Source organism: Carex rostrata, chromosome 10 (genome assembly GCF_964058835.1).
Source record: "Carex rostrata chromosome 10, lpCarRost1.2, whole genome shotgun sequence".
NCBI lineage: Eukaryota > Viridiplantae > Streptophyta > Magnoliopsida > Poales > Cyperaceae > Carex > Carex rostrata.
This window is the reverse complement of record NC_135927.1, coordinates 8,655,032-8,668,762: the sequence shown is the minus strand read 5'-3', so window position 1 is coordinate 8,668,762 and position 13,731 is coordinate 8,655,032. Positions and strand designations below refer to the sequence as shown.

Here is a 13,731-nt window from a genome sequence, read left to right as displayed (position 1 = left end):
TTTAACTCTAATTACAAATTAGAATTTTAGAGGTGAGCAAATAAAATTATAGGAGAAAGAAAAGTTGATTTGGTCCTATGACACCTATAAAAGTTCAAAATCTAGGAGGGGAGATAGTTTGAATTCATATCCTCTGCATTAACTCAAAATTCTCTTTTGAGTTGATGCATCCCAACCATCTAATATGTTTTAAGATTCATGCAGACTAACTCTGCAGTCTGCACTAATATTAAAAGGTTCCTATATTATAGGCAAGAATCAGGTACCAGGTTGACTCTGTTTAAAATCAAATGGTTGACATTCATTAACTCGAAAAATTCTCTTTTGAGTTAATGCAGGATATGCATTGAGACAGTGTCCCCTCGTGATCCTTAGTGGATCTGCGCACCTTAACAACCACATAGCTCACGCACAGCGATTGCTAGAGATAAATATTTTTTGTTAAATTATATAGATTTTTGGTTGAATTTTAGAACTACCAATTAATTATTGGAGGTGGTAATCTTCGAAAGAAAAATCTTGATCAATCTAGATCATTAATAAACGGAGGTTTAGAAAATTCTTTGTATGCCCATACTTAATTATCAATCAAGCTCTCAAATAGCCTCAAATGAATTTTGGACTGAATAGAAAGTTAGAAATATTACAGTACCTAATGGCACTTTAAAAGTTGAAATGAATGCAATAATAGTTTTTTATTTTTAAATATCTTTGTTCTTATACAAAAATCAAAAGAGATGTTAGAAATATGCAGGGGTGGATCCAGGGTTTTTGTCAGGGAGGGGAGGACAAAAAAATATCAAATCGGGTTTTAATAACTAATAGGATTTGAACTCATTAATTAATTGGGTATTCGATGAAAAATAATGCTTTGACTTATATTTTTCAATACTTTGACTTGTACTTTCTGATTTTTTAACTTATAATTCTAATTACCAATCATAATTCAAGAATTTATTTTGATTTTAACCGTAAATTTAATCCGAATTATGAATCAAACATCCCAGAGAGGGGCAAAAAGAATTTCAGAGGAGGGCAAAATCTATCGAAACCACTAAATCAGCACTAAAACTCAAAATCTAGAGGGGCGGCCGCACCCCCCCCCCCCGGATACACATGGGTTCGCCCCTGGAAATATGTCTAGGCAAATCATATTGGTAGAAGAAGGATCACTGCCAAGATTTGAGAGTGAGAGAGAGAGAGAGAGAGATGTACAGGGATTTAAAAAAAAAAATCAGATTACAGAGTAAATTGAGATCATACCTTTGTAGAATGGTGGAGAGAGAGAGAGAGAGAGAGAGAGAGAGAGATTAGTTGAAAAATATAGCATAGCCCTTAATTTGAAAAAGTTAAAATAAAAAGAGAGGAAGAAAATAATAATACATGGTTGAGCAAAATAAAATGTAATGTATGTATAGCCATCAAATTGGAAACTAATTTATGTAGAAATAAATTGGATTCTAAAAATGTAAAAATGGTGGTTGCATATTTTCAATGAACATAATGTTATATATATATGCATATATCTATGTTTATTTTTTCTTCTTCCTATAATTAATTTAACATAATTGAGAATCCAAAATTAATTTTATTCAAGCTAAATAAAACACAACAATTAATAGAACTTTCAAATTCTAAACCCCACAAGAAATTCTGTGTTTTTTTTGAGGAAAAAACATATATAATTTATTGTGGGGTTTAGATTTTGAAAGTTCTATTAATTGTTGTGTTTTATTTAGCTTGAATAAAATATGTAGAGGGTGAATGAAAATAAACTAAATATTGTGAATCTATTTGGTTGCTTCCACAAAGAAATTTAAAATGGTGAATAAAAATCACTTTCTTCTAAAAAAACATAAATAAATAAAACTAAATAAGAAGGTATTTGACAAAAGATATGGCTGGAGATGATAATTAATGAAAATGGGAGAATGATATTATAGGAAATGTAGAATCTCTAAATGCAGAAAACAATAAATTTACAGAGCACTATATATATATATATATATAGATGCCAATATTACTCATCTTATTTCCTCTTCGGTTTAAATTTTGATGCAAGATATAATGCTGGCATATAAAAATTGGTTGAATGGATGTTATGATATTAATATTAAATGAATTAATGTTAAGAAAATATGAGACCGGCTAATGTCATAACGTTAGAACTTTAGCCTTAATTAAGTTATAACGAGTTAGTTTTTGTGATTTCAAAGTTGATATGAAACACTCAACATGTTCTCCATATTAAAATGTATTTGGAGATCAAATTTTACATTTGTTTTTTAAACTATTTTTACTATTTTTTGAATCTTTATGAAAACCACTGTTTTGATATGATAAATAAATAATAAAAAATTCTGAAAACAATGATTTTAGAAAATTCTAAAAAAATAGTAAAAAAAAATTCCAAAAAGTATAAAATTTGATATCCAAGCACATTGTAATATGAAGAACATATTGAGCAATTCAGATTGTCTATTTGGACTTTAAAATTGTAAAAGCTGATTTGTTATAACTTAGATTAAAATTCTAAGTAGTCGTAACGCATATATGCTTAAAAATAAAAAATTGTTGGATTCTTTGCTTAGAGTTGGTGAATTCCGTTACAAATCCTCTGTTATATTTTTAGGGCTTACGTGGAACTTGAGAAGAAGACAATGTAATTATTTTGGAGTATATACACTTGGTTTGATGAAGCTTGTATATCCATAAAAATTAGCTAGGGATTAAAATTATCAGCATATCTTTTTCTACCATTTCTTCCCACAGTTTATAGAATAGTATATATACATATAGGCCCTGACAATTTACACAATTAAATTAAATTAAATTAATAATTAATATTTAATAAATGTACTTTATTAATTGGCAAGACAGCTAATTGTGAACCAAAAAAACAAGTTCATCAACATAATTAGGAAAGTTAATTGAAAAGAAGAAGTCTAATTAAATTATAACCAAAAATTAGGTCCATATATTTTAACCTATGGCTGCACAAACCAAATTTCAACCAAATTAATCCTGATTTCTAAATTTTTGTTTTACGTACATTTTAACATAGGCAATAATCAAGCTTTGAAGTTGCCTCAATTTTTTTTTTTTTTTGATAATACAATCTTTAAATATTATACTGGCAATTAAAGATGTTGAAATTAATCACACTCAAAAGTATATATTTTTTTGTATAAATATCTTGATCTTATGAAACAAATAAAAAACTAAAAAAACTTCAAAAATATATGCCTAAGTGGAGCGTAAATTAAATCAAGATTAATGGTTTAAATTATTGGTTTTAGAAAATAAGAATGAGAGAAAGAGGAAGGAGATAGAGAGAGATCATGCTCTCAAAATTTTCAAAGAGATAGAGAGCACACATTGAGGGAACGAAATTCCCTGCTCTTAAAAAAATCATGCTATTCTCTCTCTCTGTTTTTTTTTTTAAAACATGGCAAAGGCTGTCCTCTTCTCTTTATCTCTATATCTTCTATCTCTCTCTCCCCTCCTCTTTTGAAAAGAGAGATAGACATAAGAATGGAGAGCAAGGAGCTGTTATTCTTCTTAGAATAGCAGTAGATTTGTATCCCACATTAGGAGGGATGTAGAAATATAGAAATTGAAGAAAAAAAAATCAATAACTATGTAGTACATGCTTAGAGAGAGAAAGATGAAAATTCTCAATTTGTTTGCATTGAAGGACACAATACATAGGTAGGGGGGGAGTGGTTTAAGAGAAGTAAATTGAAAACTTGAGAGAAATTACGGGTTCAAAATACGAATAAAGAATTTTTGGTGGACATGAATAGTTAGGTGACTTGATTTCAAATCTTTATTAAAAAAAGATATAAACAAAGAGAGATCATACCTTGGGAGAAGTCATAGTACCGGTGCGTTAAAAGAGCTTAGTTGAGAAAAATAATACAACCTTTAATTTTAAAGAGGGAAAGGAGAATTATGGTTGAGCAAATAAAAATGATTTGATTTATGTATTTAAGGGAATAATTGTTTCGAGACTAAAAGGTAAAGTTCACAAGGAATGAATTGAATAAATTGGATTTCCCAAAATATAAAAAAACAAAAGTAATAAAAGCCAATGAATATTATCTTATTTACCTTTTTAGATGATTTTATTTTCTTATAATTTAACAAATCTGAGAGCCCAAAATTATAGGCTTCCAAGCCCAATATAACCCACTGCAATTAAAATAAATCACAATTAAATTAGGCCCACGTTTAAAGAATAGTATATATATATGAGGAGGGATTCAATTACACCTTTTTTTTGTGACACCGGATTACATTCTATATTTTTAAAGTTCAAACAATCGATCTAAACCGTTCAACATGATGGATATGTTAAAATGTGTTTGAAGATCAAATTTTATATATATTTTTTAATTTGTTTACTATTTACTAAGAATTAAGATTGGTAAAAAATTCAATAGCGATTTTGTTAAATACTTAATAAATAGTAAAAAAATTCCAAAAAATGTAAAATTTGATCTGCATGCACATTTTAATATATCCATTATGTTGAATGGTTTGGATTGACTATTTGAACTTTGAAAACTTTGAAAATCGAGAGTGTAATTGAATTGTGAACACTTTTAAATTAGGCACACGTTTTACACAATTATTTTGAAATTAATTAAAATTATTTAGTGTATTTTATTGGCAATATAGCATGTATGAACACAAAAAATATCATCAACAGTCCATAAATGTAATTCAAATAGTCAATATTTATATAATGGTTTAGTAATCTATTTAATTTTGAAAGAAAATAAAAAATTGTGCCTAAAAATCTGTCCGTTTCTGTAATTGTGTGACAATAATTTTATTTTTTGCACTTCAATTATAGTTTTCAACACAGAGGACGGATAAGGATTTCGTCACGAAGGAGCAAGAAAATAGCGAATCCGTTTTAAATAGCTAATTGGATTTCAAATCTATTAACTAATCGAGTACTAGATGAAAAAACACTGCTCTAACTTATGATTTCCAATTCTCTGACCTCTAATTTCTAATACTTTGACTTCTAATTGTAATTATCAATCAGAATGCAAGAAATTTATTCTTATTTTAACTCTAAATTTAATATATTTGATTTGTATCGAGATTTGCTAAAATGATTTATATTTATGAGATAAATTAAATTCGTATGAATCTAAACCATTCATGTCCATTCGCACAAATCTCAACACATCAAACGGGTCGTATCGAACATAATGTGCTAAGTCAGCTGATATGTGTCCACGGTAATAATAGATGTAAATTTAAGATGATTTGAAGGGAAATATGCCAATTTGTTTGATTTTAACATGAAAATATGTAATTTAGATATTTTTAAGGGAAATCGTATTCATTCTCTGCAAAAATAAATAAATGTTGAGTTTACATGAATCTTCATTTAAAAAAAAAAAGAATAAGATATTTGAATAAACTAAGAAATTTAAATTTTTTGGTGGACAAAAAAATAGAATGAGGTGATAGATATGGAATTTATGTCATCTAACGTAACATAATAATTTTGTTTACATCCGAACCATCTGATCCGAATTTAAACATGAATATTATGTTACCTCATAGGATATCAGTTCGGATCTCCTAAAGTAATTCAAAAGTTTGAGTTTGAATCCGAACATCTAATTCAAATCCACATAAATATTAAAAAGATCCTACAAGTTCTAACTTGAGTTGAATTGATCCGAATTTTGATCCGATATGGATTCAAACTCAAATTTGAATTTGAAATGTTCAATTAGGATCTACATAACTATTTAAAGTGACTCTGTGCGTTCCACTTCAGATCAAATTGGCTCAGATTCCGATCAAACGATCGTGATCTAAACAAAAATATTATGTTACCTCGTAGGATATGGATTCATGGGAGAGTATCCTCCGCGGAGTATTCTCTGCGGAGCTGTGCGGATTTTTTAATTTGATCCGTCCGATTAAAATGAATGGATCAGATTAAAAACTCCGCAGAGGATAGCGTTCCATGGATTGATATCTCATCTTTCCTATGGACTCTAGTCTACAGAGATGTTGTACCTGTATTATCATTTATCAACAACACTTTGCCAAAAAAGATTTGAATAATTATTTCAATCCCCACACTCCAGTACCCGCATTATACCCCCATCTCTTAAACAGATTTTAACTTTCCATAAACTAACTTAACTAACTAATTTAATTAAATTTATTCAAAACACTAGTATAAATACTTGGAAGATAATAAATTAATGCTTGCAAATTAAGATATTAATACTTGCATATATAACTATATGGAGAGACCACTCAAACTACATGGGGAGAAGAATCATACACGTTTTTAGAGGTGGGTTTTTTTTTTTTTTTTCAATATCTTTCACATTTCTCACGTTCTATGAGGAATTTTGCGAATCTAAAACCACGAATGTATTCTACGCAATTTTATCTTTCAAATGAGATCCATGATGACGTACTTTCGGATTCATCGTCACACAAGTATTTATACCTCGTTGTGCAAGTATTTATACCGCATCGTACAAGTATTTATACCTATACTTGTAAGTATTTATCCCCAATCGTGGACCCCGCATCTCCGCATCACATTTCCCTAATCGTCTCTGCGTCAACCTTTCTCTAACAAAAATAGTTGACCACATAGGTATAAATACTTCAGTGCATAGATATAAATACTTGTAATACTTGATATTAATACTTTTAAATGTCAGCAGTGTCATATGTGAAAAATACTATGTATAAATACTTAAATGACGATGTATAAATACTTGTGTGATGACGAGCTCGAAAGTATGTCATCATAGATCTCATTTGAAAGATAAAATTGTGTAGAAGACGTTCGTGATTTTAGATTCGCAAAATTCCTTATAGATCATGAAAAATGTGAACGAGATTAAACAAATAAAATTGAGAGGATAATGGGGGGTGAGAGTGCGGGTACTCATATCATCTCCCAAAAGATTTTTGCAAGATATTTATCTCCTTTGCTGAAGCTATGAGATATCTATCCTAATAACTAGTTGGTGAAAGCGGGTCGGATTTATCCTACCGAATCCGGATATGTTCGATATCCAAATAAATAGTGGTATATATATATATAATTTAAAATTTTAATAATTCGTATTCATATAATTTGATTCGTATATATTCGAAAAATAAATAAATACGGATATAGTTTTACCGTATAGTAACAATGTAAAATGGTTATAATTAATAATTGGGATCATCGCCAAAATTTAATTCTTATTTTTTAATAATAAATCTAGAAACAGAAAATAGCAACAAGTCGTCTCCCCCATCTCTCCTCTCTCTTTCATCGCACGACCTCAAAACCTAGTCTTCTCTCTTTCTCTCTCTTTCTCGCACCGGTTCTTCGCACGCTTCCTTCATCTCTGGGTAAGTATTTGTTTATCTCGATTGGAACCTCTACCCGTTTATTTTGAAATTTTTGTTTCTAAATCATTGTCACGAAGTTTGTACAGATAACTAGTCTGATCTCACAATTGGGTGTGTTTTTGATGAATTCTTACTAATTTAAACGAAATTCAAGTACTTTGTTCCTTCAATTTAGTACCGTAGAAGGTAGAACCAATGAGTTCAATTCTAGAAATGGATTTGAATTTTTCTGGCAATTCTTTCAATATAGATTTGCAATTGGAATCTCAATGTTGCTTCTAGTACAAACTACTGGTACTAACTGGCATCATACTGAGATCTGATAATACTATCCAGAACATAGGGAGGTACTGCACTGGGATTTAACCTGAACACTTGTAAACATATCATGTAAAACTCAGTAGAATTCTTAAGTCAAGTTCCAAATTTACCCCTCTTTTCCCTGATTTAAATTGGGGTTTTGTTTTCTTTGGGTGCAATTCTAACATGGGAAATTTCCCATGAACCCTTTAAAATTTCATAATTGCTATGCATTCTGCACAGTGATATATGTGATGTCAAGCCTACAAATAATTTCTATGCATGCATCATTGTCCCTGTTTTCTTCAAGGGATGCCTAAAATACCCTCCTTGACACCTTATATTTAGAGAAATGAGGTAAAAAGAGGGAAACAAGTATGAAATTATCCCTACTATTGTTATATGATTGGGTTAATTAATAAGCAGGTTGTATAAAAAGTAAAATGGGAGTGTATTTGAGTACCCCAAAGACTGACAAGTCGTCAGAGGATGGAGAGAACGATAAACTTAGATTCGGTTTATCATCCATGCAAGGCTGGAGGTCTACTATGGAAGATGCGGTTAGTTTTTTTCCTTTTAGTTGAATTAGTATATTGATTTCATCTTTCATTTTCACTTTTGATGCTCTAAATCAACCATTGAAGTTTTTCAGTCTGTAAATGTGGCTAGTTGAAACATCTTTTCAATGATGAAATGTAAACAATTACCCAAATAGATCCAAAAACAATTCAAATTTACTTGAATAAATCCAAAAGCGATTAGCCTTGCCTTCTCTTTCAACATTTACCAGCACAATAATGATTTATTACTTGTTGACTATTGATTTTTTCATCTTTAGCACACGGCTCTGTTGGATCTTGACAAAGGGGCATGCTTCTTTGGTGTATTTGATGGCCATGGAGGTTTGTGTTCACACATTAATTGATTCAAATTTCTTTTACTGTGATGCAATTTTAATTGTTTCAAAAGTTGGTACTTTATTGAATCTTGGAACATGGCAATTCAACAATACCTTAATAAAATGTATAAAATCATAAAATATTATAATACAACTGAAAATTATTCTATTATTTTAGGCAAAGCTGTAGCTAAGTTTTGTGCAAAATACTTGCATGCTGAGACATTGAAGAATGATGCTGCCACAGGTGACATGGTTGAGTCATTAAGAAAATCCTTTTTCAGGTATTTAGATGTTGGATTGTTTTCTTAATTGTACCAAAACTTTTACTGTTTCTGCAACAGTCATCAATTTGTTTTCTTACTACTAGTACCATAAATTTTTGGGTTAGTTTCAAAGTAAAAAAAATATATAGTATTGTGTAATATTGGTACAACTTGCAAATACCGTTTCTCAGTTAGAAACTGAGTGACCAAAGTTTGCTGTTTTGTTTGCTATATCTTTGGGTTGATCATCAATTGTGAATTCATTGATATGTTGGTTGATATATATAGTAGTGATGCTTAATAGCATATCATAAAGTTGTCTGATTTAAATAACAAACAGAGAGATTGCAATCAGGTTATATCTTAGAGGAGGGATCGGATGACACCGTTTTTTGGTGACATCGGATGACAATGTCCATTTTCGAAGTTTCAAAGTCCAAATAGTCGATCCAAACCATTCAATATGATGGATATATTAAAATCTACTTGCAAATCAAATTTTACATTTTTTTGAATTTTTTTACTATTTATTAAGTATTTAACAAAATCGCTATATTCGGACCGTTGAATTTTTGTACCCATCTGAATAAACCCAAAAAAAATTCAGAAAAATGTAAAATTTGATCTGCAAGCACATTTTAACATATCCATCAAGTTGAACGGTTTGGATCGACTGTTTGGACTTTGAAAATGGACGGTGTCATCCGATGTCACCAAAAAACGGTGTCATCCGATCCCTCCTCTATATCTTAATAACAGTAACTCATATTTCTCATTAATAACCGATGTGCTGTTTCCAATAAACTTTCTTGGATTGACTAAATTTACCATTGGTATCATACTGGTCAAGTGAAGTGCATGTGATGTGTGATGAGATGATGTATAAATGGGTGAATTGAATTGATAGGATGGATGAGATGATGCAAGGGCAAAGGGGATGGAGAGAGATTGCTCTTCTAGGAGATAAGATGCATAAATTGAGCGGAATGATCGAGACCTGGATTTATTCCCCAAGAGGTGGTGATGCTCATAACCGTGTCGATGATTGGGCTTTTGAGGAGGTACTTCTTTGACACAAGTAATTGAGCAATCAAGCAATTGATTTTTTTTTTTTTGTTATTTTGGCTTTTTTTCTTCGAGAAATTCATTTTAGAATTCAGATCAACATAGTATGAACCAATTTGTTATCTATAACACCAGGAAAAACAAAAATAAAATACCATCTTTTTCAGCAAATTCCTATTTATACCAGGATGAGGTTGAAATATGCAATTTCAGCGGTCCTGATATAAATCGAAATTTGCTAAAGAAGATGGTATGGATGGAATATTTTTTTTTTGTGTGCTACCAATGAAAAAATTGGAAGCATAAAACTACCAATACCAGAATTTCTTTAGTTGAGGGCCTTTGTGCAGATGAAAATAAAATTGACATCTAATTGCTGTCTTTTTTGTAGTTTTGTTTTTATTATGAGATAGGTTAGTCTGTACTAAGCATGCAATGTAACTGATGCATGACTTGTGTACTTTTTCCAGGGACCACACTCTGACTATCCAGGCCCCACTGAAGGGAGCACAGCTTGTGTGGCTGTTATAAGAGATAACAAACTCTTTGTCAGTAATGCAGGAGACTCTCGTTGTGTCCTCTCAAGAAACAGAAAGGTATAGTCCTAGCATCCTAATTTCTTCGTACCAGTAATACCTTAGCAGCATAGAAATAGTGGTCAATAGCATAGTGTACATAATAGTGTATAACCAATACTGGTATATCTGGTTCAGGTTGTGACCAGTATATCCATAGTACAACTCTTTGAGTGTGGCTATGGTACTATGCATAGCGTATAATGGTCTGTACTATGGATCAATATCTCCATTTTCAAAGTACAAGTAGTCAATAAGAACCGTTCAACATGATCTCCCTATAAAAATGTACTTGTAGTTCAAATTTTTTATTTTTTCGAATTATTTTACTAATTTTTTATATAGGTAGAAAATCACTTGATATAAAAATATTAGACCATTCAAAACTAGTGATTTTCTACCTATCCATAAAAATAGTAAAAACTTCTAAAAAATATAAAATTTAGTCTGCAACTAGATTTTCATATGGAGATCTCGTTGAACTGTTCAGATTGACTATTTGGAATTTGTAAATAAAAATATTCATCCATAGTACGGACCAATCTGCGCTATGCATAGTACCATAGCCTCACTCCAACTCTTTTCTAGTGTGTTTTCCTCTAATTTGTTATTATATATGTTTTAGGCAATTGACATGTCGAAGGATCACAAGCCAGACCTTGCTTTGGAGAGAGAAAGGATTCTAGAAGCTGGTGGTTTTGTGCATGTCGGTCGAGTTAATGGCACTCTAAGCCTTGCAAGAGCCATCGGTATGATACTGTTTTTTTAATATATCACTTCTCCTAGGCTACTATGAACACAAAATTTGATTGGTAGATACACTTATTTTTCCTCTTGCCATACTAAAAGTGAAACTAAACTGTAATAATGGTTGTGTGAACTATTTTAGTCCTGATACAATCTACCTGCAATAATGCATATTTTTTATACCAGTATTGGTAATACATATTAGAAGTAGAGAAATGACCCATCTTTTGTCTGAAACTGACCTGTTTCACCAATTATAAGACATTTTTCTAAAACATGACATATTTTTATTTTTCTTAATAAGGGCAAAATGGGTACTTTATAAATTTAAAATGAGTTTTAATAGAAAAGACAATAAAATGGGTATATTTGTAAGTTTTGGAAATTTAGAACGGTAAATATGATATTATGAAATTTTAGAGGGGAAAAGACGTAATTTTGAAAATTTTGAGGGGCAGACGTGAAATTCTCCATTTTTAATTAAAGCGTTGCCAATAATGATTTTATTTTGTTTCAGGTGATATGGAATTCAAGCATAACAAGTTCTTGCCAGCTGAGAAGCAGATTGTGACATGTAATCCTGATGTTAATGTGGTTAGTATTATATTATACTGTTTTAACTGTGTATTAATCTGGTCTGGTAACAGTACCTTACACACTTGAGTGACTGAATTCTTCTTCTTTTTTTTCAATTTTTTCTCTGTGCTCCATTTTTTTATATTAGATGTGTATATGAAAACAGAAGATCAATGCGAACTAAAGTTGTTAGTACTTTTCTAAATTATATTTATTTTGCTAGATTGACATTACTGATGAAGATGAGTTCCTTATCCTGGCGTGTGATGGAATCTGGTAACATCTCTTTTCTTGAAACTGAAGGTCTTCTTATTTTTTAAACCAGTTCAAACATACTGCATACCAGTTCCTTAAATCAGGTCTGGTAAAAGTATAGAATAGCATGATGATTTAATGCTTCAATTGTTAATTAAACTATTACATGCAACTTGTAGGGATTGCATGACGAGTCAGCAGCTGGTGGATTTCATTCATGAGCAACTTAAAACTGTGAGCTCTCTCTCCCCCCTCTTATCTCAGAAAAAACATTGATTGGGAGGTTGGATCCCCATCTTTTATGAATTCGCATCCCCTAATATATCTCAAATTTTGAGTTGATCCGTACGAAATCTGAACCGTTCAGCACGAATCTTAAAGCACCGAAAACCCTTCACCATTGTACCACCAACATTACAGTGTCAACCAAAAAAAAAAGAATGCCTAAAAAAAATGTCTTTTATGAAGGCTAATTTTGCTATTGAAAATGCAGGAGACCTGCTTGTCTGGCATTTGTGAGAAGGTAATGGAACACTGTCTTGCCCCACCGTCATCGGTGCATGGCGAAGGATGTGATAACATGACTATGATTCTGGTTCAGTTCAAGAAACCCGACCAATCACCCACTGCCACCTCATCCTCATAAGTGTTTCGGCATGAAAAATATCTGACTACACACTAACCCTCGTGTTAACTCCATTTACTATCTCTGCTTTGGGTGTAAATAGAATTTGTTGGTCCATTTATACCTTTTGGTTCATGGCTATGAATTTAGACGGTAAACCTTGTTAATTTTTTTTTCCTTTTTTTCCTTTTCCTTTTGGAATTGTAAGAGCTTTTATAAGATGCCTGTACCTGGCCGTCTCACGGTTTGAATTCCTGTGCTATCGGATTTAAATGTGCTTTCACCGTTTCATGGTTTCTCTCTCTCTTTTCTTCTGAAAATGTGCTTTCATAGTTGTACTTATTGTGCATATCGTCTATGTGCCTGAATTCAATACATTGACGAGTTTCCATGTTTTCCAGAGTGAAAAAGGAAATAGCTATCAATCAGGTGTGACAATGAGTTTGCTCATTACGGGCTAGGCACAGCTCGTGATCGCTTTGCCACAACAACCGAGCAAGCCGAGCTGAGATTAAGGTGCTGAGCTAGAATGTTCATAATCGGATTGAACCAATAGTGAGCTGGATCGAGTGCTCGTTCAGCTCGCTGGGTTTTATTTGAGCTATTGTAAGACAATTAGAAAAAAAAGAAAAAGAAAGATAATGGAGCTCAAACAAAACATGAGATATTAATTTTCAAGTGCAGTTAATAGAATGACAAAAATGCATGAATATTGAAAAAAAAAACAACTAATTGTAAATTCTAACCTTTCATCTAACTAATCAGATCAAATCGTAAAATCTATCTAATGAGCGAGCTAGGAATTAACAAATTCAAACATCGAGTCACCGATACAAGGATAATATATTTAAGCTCTCTTTCAAAATAACATTTTAACGTATATTGTGGGATCTGGAGACATGGAAAATAAGAGTTAGCACAATAGAAAAGTTTTTAATTTTTTTTATCGCTTTTTTCGCTGCTCTAACTTTTAAATAATAGAATTGTGAGAGTAAATAGATTGGATAGAAAGAGATTAAT

General features: G+C 31.3%; 1 protein-coding gene across 3 annotated transcripts; it reads left to right on the top strand.

Moving 5' to 3' along the window:
• The first annotated feature begins 7,238 nt into the window (after positions 1-7,238).
• Positions 7,239-13,013, top strand: LOC144560663 (putative protein phosphatase 2C 21). Of its 3 annotated transcripts, none has more exons than XM_078309901.1 (11): positions 7,239-7,404; positions 8,131-8,264; positions 8,543-8,606; positions 8,781-8,886; positions 9,776-9,929; positions 10,404-10,529; positions 11,134-11,257; positions 11,773-11,849; positions 12,055-12,107; positions 12,266-12,320; positions 12,580-13,013. In XM_078309901.1, exons 2-11 carry the CDS (start codon positions 8,148-8,150, stop codon positions 12,730-12,732), a joined length of 1,029 nt encoding a protein of 342 aa, XP_078166027.1. In that variant the 5' UTR covers positions 7,239-7,404; positions 8,131-8,147; the 3' UTR covers positions 12,733-13,013. The 3 variants fall into 3 exon arrangements, with proteins under 3 accessions (XP_078166027.1, XP_078166030.1, XP_078166028.1); XM_078309902.1 differs by lacking the exon at positions 7,239-7,404 and adding an exon at positions 7,479-7,590; XM_078309904.1 differs by lacking the exons at positions 12,266-12,320; positions 12,580-13,013 and having other exon boundaries at positions 12,055-12,111.
• The last annotated feature ends 718 nt before the right edge of the window (positions 13,014-13,731 follow it).